This window comes from Xenopus laevis, chromosome 7S (assembly GCF_017654675.1).
Source record: "Xenopus laevis strain J_2021 chromosome 7S, Xenopus_laevis_v10.1, whole genome shotgun sequence".
NCBI lineage: Eukaryota > Metazoa > Chordata > Amphibia > Anura > Pipidae > Xenopus > Xenopus laevis.
Window position 1 is genome coordinate 3,724,885 of NC_054384.1, and position 26,354 is coordinate 3,751,238.

At 41.3% G+C, this 26,354-nt stretch overlaps 1 protein-coding gene and 1 pseudogene across 1 annotated transcript; both read right to left on the minus strand.

Annotated features, from left to right (window-relative positions):
* The window catches only part of LOC108697148, a 43,707-nt pseudogene extending 26,298 nt beyond the window's left edge, over nt 1-17,409 (minus strand).
* A 3,381-nt stretch (nt 17,410-20,790) lies between these two features.
* LOC121396190 (alpha-2-macroglobulin-like protein 1) lies at nt 20,791-26,354 on the minus strand. Its single transcript, XM_041570823.1, has 5 exons — nt 26,188-26,354; nt 24,505-24,694; nt 22,121-22,283; nt 21,271-21,323; nt 20,791-21,056 (listed from the first exon to the last, which is right to left on the minus strand). Exons 1-5 carry the CDS (start codon nt 26,256-26,258, stop codon nt 20,952-20,954), a joined length of 582 nt encoding a protein of 193 aa, XP_041426757.1. The 5' UTR covers nt 26,259-26,354; the 3' UTR covers nt 20,791-20,951.

The window sequence follows — 26,354 nt, forward strand, 5'->3', positions numbered from 1 at the left end:
GTTTAGAGAGCAAAATCCGGAAAAAATGTAGATTCAGATTTGTGAAAATGTATTGATAAATAGGGGGGGGAAAGTCAGTGCTGATTTGGTCGGAGTCGTTTTCAGAAAATAGTGAGAACTTTTTCGGATTTTGATAAATAACCCCCTTTATGTCAGGGTTGCTCATCCTCTTGTCCTTCAGGTCTTGTAGAGATATATTTCCCAGCATTGTAAAGCACTGCTGAATGCATTAGACATATACAGGTATGAAGATCCAAATTACAGAAAGATCTGTTATCTGGAAAACCCCAGATGAGCATTCTGGATAACAGGTCCCATACCTGTTCAAGTGATGATGATAAAAATCTGTTAAATACACAGATTTATCATTTATCAAAGGTCAAATTTCGAATTCATGTGAGTTTTTCTAAACTCCTTTAAATTCCGAATATACAAGAAATTCGATTGGGGGGTTATTTAATTAAAAAATCTAATATCTAAAACTCCCACTAATTTTACCGACTCAAAAACTCGACTCAAATTAGACTAAGCTCGATTCGAGTTTTGTCTCCGAAAAAAACTCGAATACCAGGAAGACTACTACAGGTGTGGGATCCATTATCCGGAAACCCGTTATCCAGAAAGCTCCAAATTACAGAAAGGCCGTCTTCCATAGACTTCATTTTATCCAAATAACCCAAATTTACAAAAATAATTTTAATTTTTCTCTGTAATAATAAAACAGTAGCTTGTACTTGATCCCAACTAAGATCTAATTAATCCTTACTGGAAGCAAAACCAGCCTATTGGCTTTATTTAATGTTTACATGATTTTCTAGTAGACTTAAGATATGAAGATCCAATTTACAGAAAAATCCATTATCAGGAAGCCCCGGGTCCCGAGCATTCTGGATAACAGGTCCCATACCTGTAACATGTCCAAATTGGTCCCTGGACCTCTCCTATTGACTTATACATGAACTCAGCAGGTTTTAGGTGGCGAATAGTCAAATTTGAGGTTTTTAAAGGGTCAGAGTATGATATATCTCAAAATTATAATTTGAATTAAAACTCGCATTGAGTTTGGAAAATTCACAATTCGAATTTGAGAGTTTTGACCATAAAAAAAATTCTAAAATTTGAATTTTCAATTCGACCCTTAATAAATCTTCCCTATAGTGACATTCAAGAAGCACATTACATTCCCATTGGCACAGGGTCGGACTGGGCCGATGGGACACCGGGAAAAAACCTAGGGCAGCATCGGACCTAAATACAGCCGTGGGTGTGGGGGCCCCAAAGCAGCAGCCCCGGTGGGCCCCGGGCCCCCCAGTTCAACCTTGCATTGGCATCTTCCATACCCTCAGGTACATCTTTGCTTTCCACTCTGCTGTGTTCTCCAGCTTGAAGGGAGCAAGTCCATTCTCATCTGTCACCAAGGTCAAGTTCACTGTTGCGTCTGTGCCGGTCAGATACACTGGCTGCTTGGGGATGGGGGTGTCACTGGCATCTACAACCTTCACCTGCAGGGATGGGGGGCAAGAAGGAAAATTGGGTTTGCTACACACAAGCCACCCAGGAGACGTTTGCTCTCAGACAGCATATAGTATATATATATATATATATATAGTACAGCATTCCTCCCAACAACTGAAAATAAACATTGGCCTTTCTATGCAACTCCCTTTAATTACACCCCAATAAATGCCATTCATCCAGTCACCCCTCTATTGAGCTACAACATCATATTCTGAAAAAAAGTCCATTTTATCTGTAGAGAAATAATTATAAAAACGAGATTCTTAACTGTCGCACTGTATGGAACCCCAGGCTTATAAGTATCATCCGCATCCACGAAGGTCACTCTGGTGATTTCATATGAAATTCGGGATTTACCAGATGCAGAAATCTCAATTCCTGTGACGAGAGAGAGAGAAATCAGAGATCTGTGGCTAAACAGCCAGTTTCAGGCATAAAATACAGTTTCCACTGTAAACTCGACTTTAAATTGTTTCTTTTTGCTTTTTTTGGAGCATTTGGAGTATTTTAAGCAGATTCTTTCTCCCAGTTAAACCAATTAACTCTTCCTACTCATTTATCAGTTCTATCAATTTAGCAGGACAATTAGGGGGTTATTTATCAAAGTCCCATTTTATCTCAACATTTTCTGCTACAAATCCGGATCAAATCCGCTCCAGTTTTTTACGTATATTTATTATTAAATTTTCCAGAAAATTTGCTTTGCGTGAAAAAAATCTGATTTTTTAAAGATTTTTTTAAAGATTTTTCACCCGAAAACTCAGATTTCTTATGCTTTTTTTGCCTGACAACTCTGGAGTATTGCACGAAACCCAGCGCACTTCAAAAAATCGTTGGGACTTCTCCCATTGACGTATATGCAACCTCGACAGGTCTAAAATGCCGGATTTTCTAATTCGGACTTTTTCTTAATCTGACTTCCATCCTTGGGGTTTCATAAAATCCCCAAAATTCGTGATTTTTTTAAAAGTCCAATTTTATAAAAATTTGCATTTGGAGTTTAGTAAATAACCCTCTTAAAGTCTTTAGCATCTACTCATGCTCATGAATACTATAAAATGTAGCAACCTTTTCAAGGGGACAACAGGCATCTTAATGTCAAATGGCTTGTGATCTTCTGAGTACTTTTGCAATTTACACAAATTATTTTTCTTTTTTTAGCTTTCATGATATTAGCAGTTTTACACTGCTACTGCAGTTATACACTCTTCAAATATTAACAGGAGTGGCACCTGCTGTTCTGTCCTGCCAGAAAGAATGCTAGAAGAGTTACTGAAACTAGAGGCATCTCCTGCTACCTCTCTGCTCTATCGTTAAGTGTCATTGGAACAGTACAACTGGGCAGAGTCAAAAAGGCAGGCAGTTAGGACAGGGCTAGCTGCAACTCCTGACACTGCTCTCTTCACTGAGTACTGTAAATTGGGAGTGCTAGTCCCAAATGCCCCGTAGTGCTCTTGCACTTTTCCCCCTGGAGTCATAAATTACTCTTATTGTCTCAGAATATCACCTTATATTTCATACTACAGGTTAACTACAAATTGTTCTGCTGGAAGGGGCTACTATGGGCCACTAGGAGGTATGTTATTTGCTGTCTGAGAGGCAAACATCTCCTGGGTGAGCAAATTGTTTTCCTGCCATTTTTACCTGGAGTTCCATGCACCCTGAGCAGTTCTCACCTGTCCCATCTTCTGTAATCGAGCCAGTCCCCTCAATGTTCCTTTGCCAATGGCTTGATAGAAGATTGTAGTTAGAAGACTTCACATCGAATGTGGAGCAACCAGACCGATCCAGCTGAGAGACAGAAATTGAATTAAGGACAAGAAGCATTTGACTATAAAGGCTCTAGCACTGACAGAACATTGTGTAATACACATCATACTCAATGAAAGAAACACCATGAATTAAAGAATTAGTGAACCTTTAAAATAAGTGAATGTAAAATTGATGAGGGGGCTATTCTAAGCAATTTTGTCATTTACATTCATTATTTATTTTTAATTCCAAGATATTAAGGGATACGTCTTGTTTAGATGAATTAATTTTGTTCCAACAGTGCCACCTGCTGGTCAGTTTCCCACCAGTCTGACCAGCAAGTAGTCAAGGAAGTTGTCAGGAGAAAGAAAGAGGTTGCTCTGATGTTCTTCTGCTTAGGGAAAAAATTAGAAACCTTTTTCAAATCTTTCCTAAGCAGATGAACATCAGAGCAGCCTCTTTATTTTATTTCTTTATTTACCCTTTAAGGTTGTGGTACAATCTCAAAAGGGCAACCAACAAATTATATTTCTTGGCTCCCACCTCCCATGTAAATTGACTGGATTATGACCTGTGACATCTCCAAGTGCTGCCAATACTTACTAAATGCTTCTGGGACGCTTTACAAAAAACTGTTGAAACCCCTCTGACTGGGACATGGTCATCCCTTAAGGTGAACATACAAGGAGCAATTCCATACATTATCCAACTGATTGACCCATGATGGGCCATATGAGTTGCCATATAGAGTATAGTCACCCTTATGCTGTTAATTCAGGCTGACAGCCCAAATGATCAGAACAACAGGGAGTAAAGAGTAGTTGTGACTAGTCTTCACTTCTTCTGTTGATGCACCATGCACTCATGCACATGGCACTTCAGCAGATGAAATTTCCAAATGTGCCCAATCTACAAACCAATTGATAGTCATGGTATATAGATACTGGTCAGGATTGTATGGGAAACCTACACGTTCCAAACATCATCTTTGTTTCAGTATTGTATTGTATCAGTATGTTTGTATGTCTCGCTTAACAATACTTGTTGCCTCACCTTCCCACTGAAATCAGCACACAGATCTCCCCCTTGGTCATTACCAAACCTCCTTCTGTAATGCTTCCGACACACGTCGACCTTATAGGTTCCCTGCACTGGCTTCCCATAAGTGTACCTGCAGGAGGCAACACAAAACCCTTTAATAACAAAGTCCCACAATTGTTTCAGAAGGCAAAATGCCAAATTCCAGTAATATTTCCAACTCTGGCTGGGTAAAGCTGTGTGTGGTCTGGGCAGATCGTGGTGCTGTCAACAAATATACAGTTTTCAAATAAGGAAATAAGGACAATACAACATATATTTGATGTAGATGGAAAATGGGGTGCATGTGGTCCCAGGTACTAGAGGAAACATTGTCTGTGAAGACAACGTGGATCACTTAACATTACAGTCAGTGGTGTAACTGGATGTTACTGGGCCCCACAGCACATTCATTTTAGAGCCCCCAACATATCCAGAGATTGCTCTGTTTTACCAATAAATGTTGAAACTGCTCATTATTTGGGCCTCCTGGGGCCCCCTAAACCTCCTGGACCCCCATGCAGCCACAGGTTCTGCTTCCTCTATAGTTACACTCCTGATTACAGTTATATGTACACTTATGGGTGCCAAATAGTGCCCACCAGCTCTATATTGTGCATGGCACTTGTACCCAGTCCAATTGATTCATATTTCTACCTTGTGCCCAGGGATGGATTTACATATTGGGCACCCCTCCCTTTTATTCAAGCAAATTTTCATTGTCTGGACCGGAGAAATGGGGATTGGTGCACAGGAAATTTAAAAATCTATTTTATCTCCTGAGCATCCAAAGTGTTTCTGAACCAATGTGGGTGTAGTTGGGCAGCATGCCGCCCCCTAAAATCCTGTTGCCCTAGGCCTGGGCCTTGGTGGCCTCTCCACAAATCGAGGCCTGCTTGTGCCAGTTGCACCTTTGTTAGCGCATATACTACAGAGAAACAATAAATACTAAGATGCAAAGTAGAGGCAGAACATTCTCTTGGAGTTTATAAGCCCAGCTTTCTTTCTCCAGATGGGTGGCTACTTTATTATTGCACCTATGGTAGATTTGTAGTAAGTGAGATACACAGTTTAGGGCAGTTGGAGTAAAGGAAGTAAAATAAATGAAATGTCGCAGCTATTTGTATATTGGACAAGAATTTCCACAGATCTCACCTGGCGCAGATTTTAACAGGGAATTGGTCACTGGAAGCCACAACTACTCTGGGGAGTTGGAAAGTGACCTCAAATCTGGGCAGCACTGTGGAAATAAATATAACTGTGAGAGTAAAGTACAATTGTATGTGATATATGGTTGGGCTGCTCCTCACCATATTCTTCCACACTGAAGAAATGGACAGTGTCCTTTACACGAATGGAATATTCTCCAAGCGAAGGCTCGGAAGAGAGGGGTAGTGAGAGCTCAGCGATTCCTTGTTGGAGACTCACGTTCAGCCACTGGCCAATACGGTTCTTCCCCAGGTCCTTGAGGAACAGCAAATCATCATTAAACTCAAATCTTTATATGTAGCAACTCATTTATGTAAAGGCAGTGTCTACTGTAACGTACATCTACCAACAGGTCACACTGCTTGAACCCACAGCCACTATGGACACAAATGTCATGATCTTCAGCTCCATGAGTGTCCTCCAGAGAACAACCTTACATGGGCTCTGTAAAAACTCCTGACTTTCATTTTCTCTCACATTTACTTTTGCTGGACTTGTTCACTAAGAATGTGCAAGGTACAATAATTGTTGCAATTTGCCATGTTTCCACCCAAAATGCAGTGTCATTTCCCAGTATTCCAGGACAGTTGAAAGCTCTGTTTCACTTTTTGTTAAATATGCTCCAAAAAGGGGGCGTGGTCTGCATGGAGACCGGATAGGCAGCACAGGCCGCACGCTCCGTCTCAAGGGAGCTACAAACTGCAGATAACCTGTGCTCACCTGCACTATCTGCACCTTTACCTGACGGGGGAAGTACCCGTGACAGCAGCCGCAGCCTCCGATGGTGAGGAGAAGTAGGCGCAATCACGCAGCGCGCAACTCTGTGTCTCCCCGCATCATGGCCAATAAAGATGGCGCCGAGCGCCATGCGGCGCGCCAAGCCTCAGACGACATGCAGGGCCCTGGAGGAGCTGCTGCAGGGAAGCTAGCACGTTTCGCTAGAGACCCGCTGCCACAACCTACACCAGCAGGTATGTCCACCGCTGACAATATTATAGTGGAAAATACAGCCATTGTGCCAGATACAGCTGCACCCTCCTCCCCTGAAATCCTACAATCTCTCTCAGGGCCTACCTTAGCAGAGGTCCTGCAGGCTATAACTTCAAACCATACTGCTCTGGTTGGAAAAATACAGTAGATGAACTCAGGACAGATTTTGCAATTTTGAAACATGATGTACAAAAGTTAAGGGAGAGAACAGGGGAGGTGGAAAGAAGGGTTAGCGACATAGAGGATTACACAACCCCTCTACCTAACAGGATTTTGGCCTCAGAAAAGCAAATAGCGTTGTTGGAAAACAAGGCAGATGATTTGGAGAACCGGCTGAGAAGGAATAACATAAGGATACTGGGCCTTCCTGAGAGGGTAGAGGGTAATGCCACAGAAAATTTTGTTGAAAAATGGCTGGCCGACACGTTTACCCGAGCCACTTTTTCTTCAGCCTTCACGGTAGAGAGGGCACATAGGGTACCGGGCAGACCACCACCACCGGGGGCCCCCCCACGCCCTTTAATTGCCCGCCTTCTGAATTACCGTGACAGGGACTCGGCTCTACAAGCGGCTAGGAGAGCGGGAGAAATACTTTTTGAAAACCACAGAATTTCACTTTATCCAGATTTCTCTTCAGAAATTCGGAAACAGAGAGCAAAATTCAATGAAGCCAAGCTACAACTCAGGCAAAGGCAAATCCCATACGCCATGATGTTTCCAGCTCGACTGAGAGTAACAGACAAGGGCAAAGCCAGTTTCTTCACTACACCTGAGGAGGTCATCAATTGGCTGGAGATGAGGCCACGGTAGTCTCCACGGAGAGAGTAATGATCTTTTTTTATTCTGCGCCAAGTTGGCTTGACACAAGTTTACTTTTTGGATTATAACGCCGTTCTGGAAGTTATGGACTGTATACTGGTTTTTTCACACTGACTGTATAGGAAGGTATTTTCCTCGGAAAGGTAATGATATGGTATATCTCATGAAGCAGGACAGTTAATAAATAATTCTTTCATCCCTGAGCGGAAGTGACAGGCCCAAGGACATTTAAGTGCGCCTAGTAAGGTCAAAGTGTGAACACTAACCCCCCCTTCAAAGTTCAACTTATTTTAGTTAGGGGATCAGAACAAACTCACTCTCAAAAGGTTATGGAGTGGGTGGGGTGGGAATGGGTAAGGGGTAAAGTTGTGGGGAAGGACAGAAATGTTAATTTTTTTTATGGTGTCTTGCGATTCAGAACCTATTGTGCTTTCATGTTAACGGGCAGTTTTATTCTCACTGTGTCTCCCCCTGAATCCGTTACATTTCTTATCTGTCGGACTGATGGCTACCATTAGCGTAATGTCATGGAATGTTAGGGGTATGGGGGATGGGATAAAACGTAGACTGGTTTTCGATTTTATTAGAAGGTACAAACCTCAGATAATTTTTCTTCAGGTGACCCATCTAGTGGGTACGAAACTGTTATCCATGAAAAAACCCTGGGTTGGCTCAATGTTTCACTCTTATTTTTCCAGTTACTCTAGGGGAGTATCTATTTTGTTGGCCAAAACCTGCCCGCTAACGGTAGAAAAAGTCATCTCTGATAAATATGGTAGATTTATCCTCTTACATGGGAATGTATTTGGCAAGAAATTTAACCTAGCGAATATATATGCCCCCCCTCCACCTACTGAGGAATTTTTTAATGAAGTGACAGAAAAAATGCTACGTCTGCCCATAGCGCCATTTCTTCTTATTGGTGATTTTAATTCGGTGGCCGATGCTGAACTGGACAAATTGCATCCTCCCCGTGTATCCTCAGGGCATTTCAACAGGTGGGTCTCCTCCATTAATCTGGTGGATTTATGGAGAGTGCGTAATCCTGCGATCAAGCAGTTTACGTGCTATTCCCCTGGTTCCAACAGCATGTCAAGAATAGATCTCGCTTTGGGTTGTCCTGAGATGAATAAGTGGGTTAAAAAGGTTGAGACGCTTACAAGAGGCATCTCAGATCATTCTCCCTTGTTACTTACTTTCACGTACTCACAAGCTCCCGTGGATAGAATGTGGAGGCTGAGTCCTTATTGGGCAAAGCACACTCATTTAAACGAAATCATTAATAATAGTATATCAAATTTTTTGGCTCTGAATGGTGACGAAACTCACCTAAATGTAAAATGGGATGCTTTCAAAGCCTATATTAGGGGTGAATTTATCAGCAATATTGCAGCCCTAACAAAATTAGCACAAGCAGACATAGCCCAAAAAACAGTAACAGCTCAGGTTGATGAAGAGTCCTATATCAACTATCCTACAAACCATTCGTATCAGAGATGGCAGGCTAGTCAGAACGCCTTAAAACTTGCTCAAGTGGAGCTCACAAAAAAACATATGCTCTATCAGAAAGGTAATATATTTGAGCATGGGGATAAAAACGGGAAGTTACTAGCGCTACTAGCAAAGGAAGAAACATCTAATATGGTAATTCCAGCTGTACGGCTATCAGATGGAACAGTAGTTTCTTCAGTAGAAGAAATAAATCAGAGGTTTATGAATTTTTATGCTGACTTATATAGCCCCAAAATAAACACCACCCCAGAAGAAATAAGGGAGTATTTACGTGACATAACTATACCAAATTTGACTGAGCAACTTTCTTTGGAGCTAGCTGAGAATATCACACTAACAGAGGTTGAGACGGCCATAGCTTCATTCCCAGCCGGGAAAACTCCAGGTACTGATGGATTACCAATGGAGTGGTACAAACAGCATGTTAAGCTACTTGCACCTATCCTGACAGAATTATATAATGGGGTAAAAAAGGGGCTCCGTTACCAATATCGATGAGAGAATCTTTGATAATCTTATTATTAAAACCAGGTAAGGATCCGTTAGAATGTAATTCATACAGGCCCATTGCACTCCTTAACGCTGACGCAAAAATCTTAGCGCAAGTCCTGGCAACACGCTTAGCGCCCCTACTCTCTACCCTAATTTCCCCTGATCAGACAGGTTTTATGCCTGGCCGATCCACGGATATAAACATCAGGAGACTGTTCACAAATATTTCCATTACACACGATAACTCAGGTAGTAGACTGATTGCCTCTTTGGATAACAAAAGGCCTTTGATTCAGTTGAATGGGAATACCTCTGGGCCACGCTGGGCAGGGTAGGCATACCCCCATCATATATTGACTGGATAAGAGCATTATATCAATTGCCTGTAGCGAAAATCCGCACCAACAACAAATTGTCCACTCCATTCCCTATCCTTAGGGGCACTAGGCAGGGCTGTCCTCTTTCTCCGCTATTGTTCGCACTAGCCATGGAACCTATGGCCTGCCGGGTCAGGTCCTCCCAGGCAATTGAAGGGCTTAAGCTTGGGGATTTAACCGAGGTCATTTCAATGTACGCTGATGACACTCTATTTTATTTACCAAACTCTCATCTGGCACTAACGCAAGCTCTAGCCATTATAAATGACCACACTAACTACTCTGGACTCAAGATTAACTGGTCCAAGTCTTTCCTGTAGATCCTCTCCCTTCAGATAACCCCCAAAGGACTCTGGGACTTAACTGGGCGTCCACCTTTAAATATCTAGGGATTTGGATTCATGATGATCTAACTAAATACACGGAACTTAATGTTCTGCCCCAAATAAGATACATGGAACAGAAAAGAAATGCATGGGCGAATCTACCATTGTCTTTGATTGGTAGAATAAACCTATTTAAAATGGTAATTCTGCCGAAATTAACTTATATATTTCGACAATCTCCCATAAGAATTCCACACTCTATCTTCTCTAAATTAAAAAGTCTCACACTTATGATGTACTGGAACAATACTACTCCCAGATTAGCTCTCACAACGTTACAACTCCCAACCCAGCAGGGAGGTTTAGCAGCCCCCAATCTTTTCCTTTATTATTTGGCAACACAGTTGGTGGTTGTGAGAAATTGGGCCACCTCTGATGACACAAATGCGTCTGTAATACTTGAAGCTAAACTGGCAGGGTCCTTTGAAGGACTAAAAAATCTACCATATCGAGGTGCCTCTTATAACATCATGATCTCCCCTTTGATGAAAGAAACAATAAAGGCCTGGCAGTTGGCTATTCAATATTACCCTAAGCTACAACATCAATGCTCTAGCTTTACCCCATTATGGTGTAACCCCTATCTGAAGCAGCTAGAGTTGATTCCAGACCCTCAGCTTTGGGCACGATATAATATAAAATACATGTCTAATGTCATAGCAGACGGCAAACGAATTGGTTTTCAAGCTCTGAAGGAAATTTACACTTTACCGAATACTATGTTTTTCAGATATCTGCAATTGAGACACGCGTTTGTAACTCAATTTCAGCGTGAAACTGTAGACATTACACTGAATGGCTTGGAGGCGGGGATACATAAACAGGTGTTAGGCAAGCCACTATCGTATTTTTATGCTCAATTACAGAATGCTAGGGGTGTTCCACTAAATAAACTTCGAACAAAATGGCAGCGCGACATCCCTGAGATCACGCAGGAAAACTGGGATGAATCACTTAATTTCATTTTTGAGGGAGTGGTTAGTAGTAAAGACAGAATGACACAAATCAATTACCTGCATAGAGTGTACTTTACCCCACATCGTCTACATAAAATGAATTCCGCCATTAGCTCGGAGTGCCCCAGATGTCAACATTCCCCTGCGGATTTTTTCCATATGGTGTGGGTCTGCCCTGTGATCAAAATATACTGGAGGGCAGTTGTGCAACTCATTGCAGCTAAAACTGACATCTTTGTGCCATTAGAGCCCAGAGTACTTTTATTAAGTCAGGTAGAAGATGTGTCCCCGAGGAGGTCTCACTGCACATTAATCTCTATACTCTGTATGTATGCTAAAAAATTGATTGCACTAAACTGGAAATCTAGTGGTGGACCCAGGGTTCACGACTGGGAACAGCTAGTGGAAAAATCCCTACCTCTGTATAAATTTACATATATGAAAAGGGGCTGCCCTGAGAAATTTAATAAGATATGGGGATTGTGGATTGAACAGGATCCTGAACTAGATCCACCTTGAATTACTAACTGAATACATTGCACTCACAATATCCTCTACCTGTATATTAAAATCTGGGGGCAGGTGGGAATGTCATGTGACCGACTACTGGTTTACTATCTCTTCACTGTGTTAAACTTAACATGTATTGTGGATAATATCACGTGTATAACAGATGGGTTAGGAATAGACCTGTATCTTTTTATTGTGTCACGTTGCGTAATGATAAAGGTAGTTGTAAGGTACTAGATACACTGTGGTTACCTAGAATTGCTGAGTTAGAACTGTATTGTAATAACAATCATTGATATGAAAAGGATCTGAAGAATGACACAGACACCATGTTATTGTTTATGACGTTTAAGTTTTAATTTTATGTGTTAACTGACTGTATAATAAGTTTCAATAAAAGAATTGTTAAAAAAAAAAAATATGCTCCAAAAAGTTACACTGTCAGACTTATCTTTTACTTTTCATTGGGGAGCCTAAAAACCTTCTAATATTCTTAATTTATTTGTAGAAATTCGTAGTAACTTTCACCAGTCAAACATACAATGGCTACTGATTCACAGTACAGCATTATGCATACCTGTAATTCGATGGTTGGCACCTGCAAGAAAGAGAAATAAGAAGAGAATTTATAAAATATTCTCCCCACTTGGAGCAGACATCTATGTAAGTCACTGCTGGTTCAGATTCATGTACCCAATGTCTCTTGCTTTGTGAGGTTTCTCCTTTATTAATGCTGTGGAATATGCACCCTACAGTCTATAACTCCAATTGTTAACTAATATTTTTGTAAAAGCTCTTAACTCTGTTCTTACCTGACCTTCTCCTGGTTGGAGGTTTTCTTTAAGGGAAACCACTCGGAACCTTACTGGAAAGAATAAGAAAATATAAAAATGATTCACTCATCTGACGCCAGCTCAATATTTCTTATGAACAGAGCATTGTAAAAGTACTGCTTTTGTAATACTGAATAATCATAAAATAAAAGTTTGTTCTTCTGGAAATTTCTATTTCAAAGCCTGAAAAAGGTTCTCCTGGAGTCTTTTTATCTGAATTTTGGACCATCCATTCTTGTGTCACTTTATACAAGATGCTCAGTACCTGATGAAAACTGCCTGCAGCATTATAATATTGCAACTAGTCTTCACTGTAGTTATGGTTCTTACTAGGGTTTGGGCAGCGGAAGTTCTTTCTTGAACTCACGTAACCGAAATAAAGAGTCAACATTAAAACTGGATTACTCATGCTTTTTGAGAACATTGGTCACAACAGACCAATATAGAGTTATGAAACTGTTGTATTTATGGTAGTTACCCTTTCAGAAACTCTGCTCACAGTATCTCCAGCATAAGGGGCATGACGGTCTATAGAAGTCCACCATACTGCACCTTACCATTAGGGAATATACTGTAGATGCATTGGGCCATCTTTACATCCAGGGGGCAAAGCAAACAATCCACAGGCTAGCCCCTCCATATTGTATTATAATCTCTAGATTTGAAATCTTTGTTTTATCCTCTTAGATTAATTTTTCATGGAAGAATTATTTTAAAACAAATTTTGTCTGTAATGCTGTGGCCTCAAGTTACTCATAACCATGTATTCCAGTTCCTTCCCCCACAGGCCAAGATGAGTCTGTAAGAAGCTCACCCCATGGCAGGTTACCTGTCTGTCCTGGTTTGTACACAGCTTTGTCTGTTTGAATGAAAAGACTGGTTCTTGCTCTCTTCACCAGGACTTTACTGCTGTTGCTTATTGTCTCCCCTCCACTCTGGATAGAAACCTGCATGGTGGCCACTTCTTCCTTCCCTTCAGAGGGAGGCGGCACCTGCATTAGAGACATGTGATTATTATCTTGTTGCATATTAATTCTCATCTCTTAGATTAAAAGATCTCTTAAATTTAAAAAGGTTTCATTAAAGGATATGGAACTTATGAAGAAAGCGCAAAAGTGCACGAATTTGAAACGACAAATGGAAATTAGCGCTCCTTTCTCAGGAAATGGGGTCCATTCATTTCTACTCTGTTATGTGTGTTTCTTAAAAAGTTACAATTTCCTTGTACAGGTAGCGGATCTGTTATCCGGAAATCTGTTATCCAGAAAGCTCCAAATTATGGAAATGCCATCTACCAAAGACTCAAATTTTCAAATTGAAGAATTCACATTTTTGAGGTCAGTGAGGTTGGGGAATGCACTGCCGGGTGATGTTGTGATGCTGATTCAGTTAATGACTATAAGAGGGACTTGGATGATTTCTTGGACAGACATAATACAAAGGCTATTGTGATGCTAAACTCTATAGTTAGTATAGATATGGGCATATATCATTTATGTGAAAGTAGGGAGGGGTGTGTGTGCTGTGTTTCATTTGGAGGGGTTGAACTTGATGGACTTTGTCATTTTTTCAACCCAACTTAACTATGTAACCATGTAACCATCTAACGAAATTTCATTCACTCCCAACCTGACTTTAATGTTGTTGAAGTTCAATAACATGGGCACTGCCCTCATAGAATATTGATTCAACTACCAGCAAGGACACCCCGAAAATTCAGGGATGTCTGTGAGGGCCATGACTTGCGTGAGTTTCTGCTTAACCGTTGCACCAAAGTTGTGCTTTTGTCAATTTTGCACATCTATTAAGGATGGTCATCAGTATAATCTAGAACAGGGGTCCCCAATCTTTTTTTACCCGTGAGCCACATTCAAATATAGAGAGAGTTGGGGAGCAACACAACACATGGTAGACCCAATGTGGTCTACAAGAGGCTCTACTTGGCGCTGTACTTAGTTTTTATGCAATTAAAACATGCTTCTAAGCCTGGAATTCAAAAATAAGCACCTGCTTTGAGGACACTGAGAGCAACATCCAAAGGGTTAGAGAGCAACATGTTGCTCACGAGCTACTGGTTGGGGATCACTGATCTAGAACATAGAATCTAGACGTAGCCACAGTTCGAGCTAGTAATTGATTTGTAAGTGCATTCAGGCAGAACCTACATCTGTACCAGGGTCCCAGAATCAGCAGAAAGGCCCACAAGACTGAACAATTATAAGAACATGGCTTCTTGCCACCACAAGTGGTCCATGAATGGTCATCACATACTAATCAAAGGCTTTTTAAATCTTTACAGGTAAGTAGTCCAGAAATGAATATAGAACCTACTTCCCTCACAGGACCCTCCCGATAAATGCAGTAGGGGGTCACAATGTAACCGTGTTGGTTCTGTCTGTCCTGCATTATAGTGGAACTTCCACTTTTAGCTGTAACTCTTTGGTGTTTTAGGAGCCAAACCATAGTTCCAGGCTGGCAAATTTTAAAAATATTGGTCGGCCAGTCATGCCTACATTCAGGTTAGAAGCAAAGATAAAGGTGCAAGATCCTCTTCCCCTTTGCAGTTGTTTTAAGAGGTACCTAACAGTTTGTTTAATTCCTTCCCCTTTAAGCACTGAATAGAATTCAATGGATGCAAAGTCAGAGTTACAACTGAACTAGTATTTACTGTTCCTGTAGTGGGGGCTTCATAACTGATTCACTAAATGATTCTTCCAAAGAACACATTTCAAAACTATTTACTTATTAGCGGTCCCTGACCTTTAAATATGCAGTAAGAGATGTTTGCATAACAAGCTGGCATATTATGTTTAGTAATGGCCAAAAAAGCCATGGTGAGAAGTAATAGGTCTGAGTGGCCGTACTGGGAGAGAAAGCCCCCAGCATCAAATTTAATAATGGATGAAATAATTCTTGGTAGGTTGAACTAGACCGCTCTCCTCCTATTGGTGTGGCAGTCTGGGGTTTGGAACACCTGATGAAGAACATATATGTGCATGTGTCTCTACCTGTGTGGACATGTTGATAAGTGCCCAAGAGATGCAAGACTGAGCGTACCAGCGAAAATACCCATTTCTACAATAATGAAGACTTACTGATGGTTTACATTGGTGTCACTTCGTATGAATGAAGCTCCAACAAATCTGGCAAGGACTGGTGTAGATGGGCATAAATAAAACCTATCGACTATCTATATCATTCTATGCATTGTACCTCAAATAAAATGCATCTGAAGTAGGATTTCTGCTGTGATGACTTCTCTATCACAACACTTCTTGTGTTACTTTTGGTCATCTGAAGGGTGAGTTGTATCTGGCTTTCTCCTTCCGCCCCCTCCAGGTGCACACAGGCTTGTTCAGAACGAGGAAAGACCATCTCTGCGGGGAAGATAACTGCATATTGCCTGTGGGAAGGTCACAAGTTACTACCGTTGGGCACATCACATTGATTAAAGGGGTATAAAATTTTACGGGGAGCTAGGGTTGCCACCTGTATGGATTTGACCCAGACAGCCCGGTTTTCAGAAGGGCTGCCTGGGTCAAGACAGTCTGCCCGGTTTTCCAAAAAAGGAAAACCGGGCAGGATCTCCCCTGATTGACATGGCGATCAGCCAATCGTTGATTGCCATGTCATAGCCCCTTCCATGCGAAGAAGCATACCCCACCAGCACAATGGTGGCAACCCTATGCAGGACTCTGTCTATACAATGCACAATCAATTATATATATATATATACACAGACAAGTGTATGAATGCAAGTGCAAGTGCAAGTTCATTGAGGGCAACTTTATGGAAGTGCAAGGAGCACCTTTGGCACAAGTACCTTTAATGAATGGTGATTACGCATAACTGGCTGGGGGGATATCTGCGCAACTGGAACTGCATTTGTTTTTTTTTAATGTTTTTATTTTTTGATTTTCATGGGAAGGGGTACAAGGGGGTAAAACAAACAAAACAAAACGTGGTTCACAAGCATAGTTGAATTATACATATAATATCTCAGTGTCACAAAATATCACATTACAATGTCATATCGAACCTGTGCTAAGGACACATTACTGCCATCTTGACTCCAGCCTGGGAATTTAAAATCTTATGCTAAGGAAAAGGGGGTAGTTCCTGCACTGCCAAAGGTAACTTACGCTGGGATCTCCACCAGGTTTACGTCTAGCCACGGGCTCCATATTTTATCGAACTTTGCTAGGCAACCCCGAGCCATGGAACTGCATTTGTGGTCATAAATGACCCTGACACTAAAAGGCACTATGTTTGCCCGGGTGCAGTAACCCATAGCAACCAGTAAGGTGTTTTTTTTTAAACAGGTGACCATAATGCTATGGGTTACAGCACCTGGGCAAACATGGAGGCTTTTATTATATATCCCCAACAGTTTCTGTGCTGAGTGTACAAGAAGCCACAGTTAATGCAGCTCACACGAGAGAGGTGGAGGCTTATTTATTAAAGGTCGAATTTCTACGGGGGGGGGGGGTAAAGTACACCTTGTTAGCCTATGGACCTTTACCAGAAAGACCTATACAGAAAATGAATCCACATATAACCAATGTCACTGACATACAGATAGTATTTAATGGGGAAATCCCACAATGAGAACCAATTCAATACTTCTGTACACCAGTCAGACACATGCACAGACATCCATATAATACAGACTCATTGCCAACTCCATAGAGATACTCACAGCCAGGGGCGTAACTACAGAGGAAGTAGACCCTGCGGCTGCAGGGGGGCCCAGGAGGAATAAGGGCCCCATGAGGCCCCAATTCATATAGAAGTTAAATAAATATTGGTAAAACAGGTCAAACTTTAGACATATTGGGGGCCTGAAAAATAATTTGCTGTGGGGCCCAGTAATATCTAGTTATGCCACTGCTCACAGCTTTGCCTCCAGTGTCCCAGAGAGTTGCAGCAGCAGGAGGAGCGCCACATGGAGGGCCCTTAGTAACATTGTGTTTGTAGCTCCGTGTTAACTGTCCTTCTGTTCCACCAGACACACTGCAGTTTTACTTAAATGAGCAGCCCACCCTCCTTCCAACACAACTCACTGTCACACGCAGAGAGAGCAATGACTGCAGAATGAGAACTATTTGTTGGACTGGCCAGTTCAAGGCTCTGAGAGGTGGGACCATGGAGGGTGGCAGACAAAATACACAAAGCTGTTTTATTGTGTTTATTAGGTCCTACACACATCTCTACTATATAAACATATACTAACTGGGAAGTAATAACCAGTCCAAATAATCTATTGATAAAGTGTTGGAAAGAAATTTTGCACATTCCTCAACCTGCAAAGTTTCCCCAGTTTGGAGTGGACTCATACTCTCATTGTTTCCATCTATATGCAATAGCCAATACAGTCCAGATATCCTTTGACAGTCCAATTGGGTACCAAAGACCACAGGTTGCCCTTTCAAGGGTCCAAACATTCGTGATGGGCGAATTTTTCATCTACCATGGATTTGCGGCATTTCTCCATCAATTTTTTTTCCGAAACTGCAGCAGAAAATTTGCCACAGAAATATTCGCCGCTACAATATAAGTCGCAGAGAAAAGACGCCTATAAGAAAAAACGCCTATTGACTTTAATGCATTTGGACAAAAAAAAGTCGCCATAAGAATATACGCCCATTGATTTTAATGCATTTGGACAAAAAAGTCGCCATAAGAAAAAAACGCCCATTGACTTTAAGGGCAGAGACACATGCAAAGATTCGGGGAGACTAATCTCCCCGAACTGCCTTCCCGCCGGCTAGAATCTAAATCGCCGGCAGGATGGCACTCGGAACACTTTGTTTTCCGAAGTTGTCTTACGAGGAAACTTCGGGCTACTTCAGAAAACGAAGCGCTCTGAGTACCATCCCGCGGCTATTTAGATTCTAGCCGGCGGGAAGGCCGTTCGGGGAGATTAGTCGCCGGAAGAAGAGGCGATTTGTCGCCGGGTGACTAAATCTCCCCGAATCTTTGCATGTGTCTCTGCCCATTAACTTTAATGTATTTGGACAAAAAAAGTCGCCATAAGAAAAAATGCCCATTGACTTTAATGCATCTGGAGCAAGAAAAATTGCCGCACACGTAAAAAATTGTTGTGCATTAAAAAAATTCTGATGCCCATTGACTTCAATGCACTTTGCAAATTTTTCGCTGTTTCTCAAAGTTTTGAGCAGTTTTGTGAATTTTTCGGCAAAGCAAAATGTGGCATATTCTTTCATCACTACCAAACATGCATATCTCACAGTATTTTTCAAAGCAGAAAGCATTAAGCACTTGTCACCAACCATTTATTGCTATGGGTGGCAAGTTGGTAGGGGCATCAAAGAAACAGAAGACCTTCTGGTTGGTGGGCAGCTCAGGTGTATGGAGGGATCAGCAGAGAAACACTACCAATTTCCATATTTTACAATAGAGTATGTGTGAAACAGATGATCACGGTTTTGAAGTAGGAAACACAAAAACATTTGGTGCAGGACCCAGTACCTAAGAGTGATGCTCAGTGGGGTCTATAAAGGACTCTGGGACTTAACTGGGTGTCCACCTTTAAATATCTAGGGATTTGGATTCATGATGATCTAACTAAATACACGGAACTTAATGTTCTGCCCCAAATAAGATACATGGAACAGAAAAGAAATGCATGGGCGAATCTACCATTGTCTTTGATTGGTAGAATAAACCTATTTAAAATGGTAATTCTGCCGAAATTAACTTATATATTTCGACAATCTCCCATAAGAATTCCACACTCTATCTTCTCTAAATTAAAAAGTCTCACACTTATGATGTACTGGAACAATACTACTCCCAGATTAGCTCTCACAACGTTACAACTCCCAACCCAGCAGGGAGGTTTAGCAGCCCCCAATCTTTTCCTTTATTATTTGGCAACACAGTTGGTGGTTGTGAGAAATTGGGCCACCTCTGATGACACAAATGCGTCTGTAATACTTGAAGCTAAACTGGCAGGGTCCTTTGAAGGACTAAAAAATCTACCATATCGAGGTGCCTCTTATAACATCATGATCTCCCCTTTGATGAAAGAAACAATAAAGGCCTGGCAGTTGGCTATTCAATATTACCCTAAGCTACAACATCAATGCTCTAGCTTTACCCCATTATGGTGTAACCCCTATCTGAAGCAGCTAGAGTTGATTCCAGACCCTCAGCTTTGGGCACGATATAATATAAAATACATGTCTAATGTCATAGCAGACGGCAAACGAATTGGTTTTCAAGCTCTGAAGGAAATTTACACTTTACCGAATACTATGTTTTTCAGATATCTGCAATTGAGACACGCGTTTGTAACTCAATTTCAGCGTGAAACTGTAGACATTACACTGAATGGCTTGGAGGCGGGGATACATAAACAGGTGTTAGGCAAGCCACTATCGTATTTTTATGCTCAATTACAGAATGCTAGGGGTGTTCCACTAAATAAACTTCGAACAAAATGGCAGCGCGACATCCCTGAGATCACGCAGGAAAACTGGGATGAATCACTTAATTTCATTTTTGAGGGAGTGGTTAGTAGTAAAGACAGAATGACACAAATCAATTACCTGCATAGAGTGTACTTTACCCCACATCGTCTACATAAAATGAATTCCGCCATTAGCTCGGAGTGCCCCAGATGTCAACATTCCCCTGCGGATTTTTTCCATATGGTGTGGGTCTGCCCTGTGATCAAAATATACTGGAGGGCAGTTGTGCAACTCATTGCAGCTAAAACTGACATCTTTGTGCCATTAGAGCCCAGAGTACTTTTATTAAGTCAGGTAGAAGATGTGTCCCCGAGGAGGTCTCACTGCACATTAATCTCTATACTCTGTATGTATGCTAAAAAATTGATTGCACTAAACTGGAAATCTAGTGGTGGACCCAGGGTTCACGACTGGGAACAGCTAGTGGAAAAATCCCTACCTCTGTATAAATTTACATATATGAAAAGGGGCTGCCCTGAGAAATTTAATAAGATATGGGGATTGTGGATTGAACAGGATCCTGAACTAGATCCACCTTGAATTACTAACTGAATACATTGCACTCACAATATCCTCTACCTGTATATTAAAATCTGGGGGCAGGTGGGAATGTCATGTGACCGACTACTGGTTTACTATCTCTTCACTGTGTTAAACTTAACATGTATTGTGGATAATATCACGTGTATAACAGATGGGTTAGGAATAGACCTGTATCTTTTTATTGTGTCACGTTGCGTAATGATAAAGGTAGTTGTAAGGTACTAGATACACTGTGGTTACCTAGAATTGCTGAGTTAGAACTGTATTGTAATAACAATCATTGATATGAAAAGGATCTGAAGAATGACACAGACACCATGTTATTGTTTATGACGTTTAAGTTTTAATTTTATGTGTTAACTGACTGTATAATAAGTTTCAATAAAAGAATTGTTAAAAAAAAAAAATATGCTCCAAAAAGTTACACTGTCAGACTTATCTTTTACTTTTCATTGGGGAGCCTAAAAACCTTCTAATATTCTTAATTTATTTGTAGAAATTCGTAGTAACTTTCACCAGTCAAACATACAATGGCTACTGATTCACAGTACAGCATTATGCATACCTGTAATTCGATGGTTGGCACCTGCAAGAAAGAGAAATAAGAAGAGAATTTATAAAATATTCTCCCCACTTGGAGCAGACATCTATGTAAGTCACTGCTGGTTCAGATTCATGTACCCAATGTCTCTTGCTTTGTGAGGTTTCTCCTTTATTAATGCTGTGGAATATGCACCCTACAGTCTATAACTCCAATTGTTAACTAATATTTTTGTAAAAGCTCTTAACTCTGTTCTTACCTGACCTTCTCCTGGTTGGAGGTTTTCTTTAAGGGAAACCACTCGGAACCTTACTGGAAAGAATAAGAAAATATAAAAATGATTCACTCATCTGACGCCAGCTCAATATTTCTTATGAACAGAGCATTGTAAAAGTACTGCTTTTGTAATACTGAATAATCATAAAATAAAAGTTTGTTCTTCTGGAAATTTCTATTTCAAAGCCTGAAAAAGGTTCTCCTGGAGTCTTTTTATCTGAATTTTGGACCATCCATTCTTGTGTCACTTTATACAAGATGCTCAGTACCTGATGAAAACTGCCTGCAGCATTATAATATTGCAACTAGTCTTCACTGTAGTTATGGTTCTTACTAGGGTTTGGGCAGCGGAAGTTCTTTCTTGAACTCACGTAACCGAAATAAAGAGTCAACATTAAAACTGGATTACTCATGCTTTTTGAGAACATTGGTCACAACAGACCAATATAGAGTTATGAAACTGTTGTATTTATGGTAGTTACCCTTTCAGAAACTCTGCTCACAGTATCTCCAGCATAAGGGGCATGACGGTCTATAGAAGTCCACCATACTGCACCTTACCATTAGGGAATATACTGTAGATGCATTGGGCCATCTTTACATCCAGGGGGCAAAGCAAACAATCCACAGGCTAGCCCCTCCATATTGTATTATAATCTCTAGATTTGAAATCTTTGTTTTATCCTCTTAGATTAATTTTTCATGGAAGAATTATTTTAAAACAAATTTTGTCTGTAATGCTGTGGCCTCAAGTTACTCATAACCATGTATTCCAGTTCCTTCCCCCACAGGCCAAGATGAGTCTGTAAGAAGCTCACCCCATGGCAGGTTACCTGTCTGTCCTGGTTTGTACACAGCTTTGTCTGTTTGAATGAAAAGACTGGTTCTTGCTCTCTTCACCAGGACTTTACTGCTGTTGCTTATTGTCTCCCCTCCACTCTGGATAGAAACCTGCATGGTGGCCACTTCTTCCTTCCCTTCAGAGGGAGGCGGCACCTGCATTAGAGACATGTGATTATTATCTTGTTGCATATTAATTCTCATCTCTTAGATTAAAAGATCTCTTAAATTTAAAAAGGTTTCATTAAAGGATATGGAACTTATGAAGAAAGCGCAAAAGTGCACGAATTTGAAACGACAAATGGAAATTAGCGCTCCTTTCTCAGGAAATGGGGTCCATTCATTTCTACTCTGTTATGTGTGTTTCTTAAAAAGTTACAATTTCCTTGTACAGGTAGCGGATCTGTTATCCGGAAATCTGTTATCCAGAAAGCTCCAAATTATGGAAATGCCATCTACCAAAGACTCAAATTTTCAAATTGAAGAATTCACATTTTTGAGGTCAGTGAGGTTGGGGAATGCACTGCCGGGTGATGTTGTGATGCTGATTCAGTTAATGACTATAAGAGGGACTTGGATGATTTCTTGGACAGACATAATACAAAGGCTATTGTGATGCTAAACTCTATAGTTAGTATAGATATGGGCATATATCATTTATGTGAAAGTAGGGAGGGGTGTGTGTGCTGTGTTTCATTTGGAGGGGTTGAACTTGATGGACTTTGTCATTTTTTCAACCCAACTTAACTATGTAACCATGTAACCATCTAACGAAATTTCATTCACTCCCAACCTGACTTTAATGTTGTTGAAGTTCAATAACATGGGCACTGCCCTCATAGAATATTGATTCAACTACCAGCAAGGACACCCCGAAAATTCAGGGATGTCTGTGAGGGCCATGACTTGCGTGAGTTTCTGCTTAACCGTTGCACCAAAGTTGTGCTTTTGTCAATTTTGCACATCTATTAAGGATGGTCATCAGTATAATCTAGAACAGGGGTCCCCAATCTTTTTTTACCCGTGAGCCACATTCAAATATAGAGAGAGTTGGGGAGCAACACAACACATGGTAGACCCAATGTGGTCTACAAGAGGCTCTACTTGGCGCTGTACTTAGTTTTTATGCAATTAAAACATGCTTCTAAGCCTGGAATTCAAAAATAAGCACCTGCTTTGAGGACACTGAGAGCAACATCCAAAGGGTTAGAGAGCAACATGTTGCTCACGAGCTACTGGTTGGGGATCACTGATCTAGAACATAGAATCTAGACGTAGCCACAGTTCGAGCTAGTAATTGATTTGTAAGTGCATTCAGGCAGAACCTACATCTGTACCAGGGTCCCAGAATCAGCAGAAAGGCCCACAAGACTGAACAATTATAAGAACATGGCTTCTTGCCACCACAAGTGGTCCATGAATGGTCATCACATACTAATCAAAGGCTTTTTAAATCTTTACAGGTAAGTAGTCCAGAAATGAATATAGAACCTACTTCCCTCACAGGACCCTCCCGATAAATGCAGTAGGGGGTCACAATGTAACCGTGTTGGTTCTGTCTGTCCTGCATTATAGTGGAACTTCCACTTTTAGCTGTAACTCTTTGGTGTTTTAGGAGCCAAACCATAGTTCCAGGCTGGCAAATTTTAAAAATATTGGTCGGCCAGTCATGCCTACATTCAGGTTAGAAGCAAAGATAAAGGTGCAAGATCCTCTTCCCCTTTGCAGTTGTTTTAAGAGGTACCTAACAGTTTGTTTAATTCCTTCCCCTTTAAGCACTGAATAGAATTCAATGGATGCAAAGTCAGAGTTACAACTGAACTAGTATTTACTGTTCCTGTAGTGGGGGCTTCATAACTGATTCACTAAATGATTCTTCCAAAGAACACATTTCAAAACTATTTACTTATTAGCGGTCCCTGACCTTTAAATATGCAGTAAGAGATGTTTGCATAACAAGCTGGCATATTATGTTTAGTAATGGCCAAAAAAGCCATGGTGAGAAGTAATAGGTCTGAGTGGCCGTACTGGGAGAGAAAGCCCCCAGCATCAAATTTAATAATGGATGAAATAATTCTTGGTAGGTTGAACTAGACCGCTCTCCTCCTATTGGTGTGGCAGTCTGGGGTTTGGAACACCTGATGAAGAACATATATGTGCATGTGTCTCTACCTGTGTGGACATGTTGATAAGTGCCCAAGAGATGCAAGACTGAGCGTACCAGCGAAAATACCCATTTCTACAATAATGAAGACTTACTGATGGTTTACATTGGTGTCACTTCGTATGAATGAAGCTCCAACAAATCTGGCAAGGACTGGTGTAGATGGGCATAAATAAAACCTATCGACTATCTATATCATTCTATGCATTGTACCTCAAATAAAATGCATCTGAAGTAGGATTTCTGCTGTGATGACTTCTCTATCACAACACTTCTTGTGTTACTTTTGGTCATCTGAAGGGTGAGTTGTATCTGGCTTTCTCCTTCCGCCCCCTCCAGGTGCACACAGGCTTGTTCAGAACGAGGAAAGACCATCTCTGCGGGGAAGATAACTGCATATTGCCTGTGGGAAGGTCACAAGTTACTACCGTTGGGCACATCACATTGATTAAAGGGGTATAAAATTTTACGGGGAGCTAGGGTTGCCACCTGTATGGATTTGACCCAGACAGCCCGGTTTTCAGAAGGGCTGCCTGGGTCAAGACAGTCTGCCCGGTTTTCCAAAAAAGGAAAACCGGGCAGGATCTCCCCTGATTGACATGGCGATCAGCCAATCGTTGATTGCCATGTCATAGCCCCTTCCATGCGAAGAAGCATACCCCACCAGCACAATGGTGGCAACCCTATGCAGGACTCTGTCTATACAATGCACAATCAATTATATATATATATATACACAGACAAGTGTATGAATGCAAGTGCAAGTGCAAGTTCATTGAGGGCAACTTTATGGAAGTGCAAGGAGCACCTTTGGCACAAGTACCTTTAATGAATGGTGATTACGCATAACTGGCTGGGGGGATATCTGCGCAACTGGAACTGCATTTGTTTTTTTTTAATGTTTTTATTTTTTGATTTTCATGGGAAGGGGTACAAGGGGGGTAAAACAAACAAAACAAAACGTGGTTCACAAGCATAGTTGAATTATACATATAATATCTCAGTGTCACAAAATATCACATTACAATGTCATATCGAACCTGTGCTAAGGACACATTACTGCCATCTTGACTCCAGCCTGGGAATTTAAAATCTTATGCTAAGGAAAAGGGGGTAGTTCCTGCACTGCCAAAGGTAACTTACGCTGGGATCTCCACCAGGTTTACGTCTAGCCACGGGCTCCATATTTTATCGAACTTTGCTAGGCAACCCCGAGCCATGGAACTGCATTTGTGGTCATAAATGACCCTGACACTAAAAGGCACTATGTTTGCCCGGGTGCAGTAACCCATAGCAACCAGTAAGGTGTTTTTTTTTAAACAGGTGACCATAATGCTATGGGTTACAGCACCTGGGCAAACATGGAGGCTTTTATTATATATCCCCAACAGTTTCTGTGCTGAGTGTACAAGAAGCCACAGTTAATGCAGCTCACACGAGAGAGGTGGAGGCTTATTTATTAAAGGTCGAATTTCTACGGGGGGGGGGGGTAAAGTACACCTTGTTAGCCTATGGACCTTTACCAGAAAGACCTATACAGAAAATGAATCCACATATAACCAATGTCACTGACATACAGATAGTATTTAATGGGGAAATCCCACAATGAGAACCAATTCAATACTTCTGTACACCAGTCAGACACATGCACAGACATCCATATAATACAGACTCATTGCCAACTCCATAGAGATACTCACAGCCAGGGGCGTAACTACAGAGGAAGTAGACCCTGCGGCTGCAGGGGGGCCCAGGAGGAATAAGGGCCCCATGAGGCCCCAATTCATATAGAAGTTAAATAAATATTGGTAAAACAGGTCAAACTTTAGACATATTGGGGGCCTGAAAAATAATTTGCTGTGGGGCCCAGTAATATCTAGTTATGCCACTGCTCACAGCTTTGCCTCCAGTGTCCCAGAGAGTTGCAGCAGCAGGAGGAGCGCCACATGGAGGGCCCTTAGTAACATTGTGTTTGTAGCTCCGTGTTAACTGTCCTTCTGTTCCACCAGACACACTGCAGTTTTACTTAAATGAGCAGCCCACCCTCCTTCCAACACAACTCA

Excerpts from the sequence above, each read along its gene's own strand:
- LOC121396190 (XM_041570823.1), bottom strand. The coding sequence starts at position 26,258 with ATGTTACTAAGGGCCCTCCATGTGGCGCTCCTCCTGCTGCTGCAACTC. Across the intron at positions 22,284-24,504 it reads TCAGATGCATTTTATTTGAG|GTGCCGCCTCCCTCTGAAGG; the intron begins GTACAATGCATA and ends TCTCTAATGCAG. Across the intron at positions 21,324-22,120 it reads GTACAAACCAGGACAGACAG|TAAGGTTCCGAGTGGTTTCC; the intron begins GTAACCTGCCAT and ends TATTCTTTCCAG.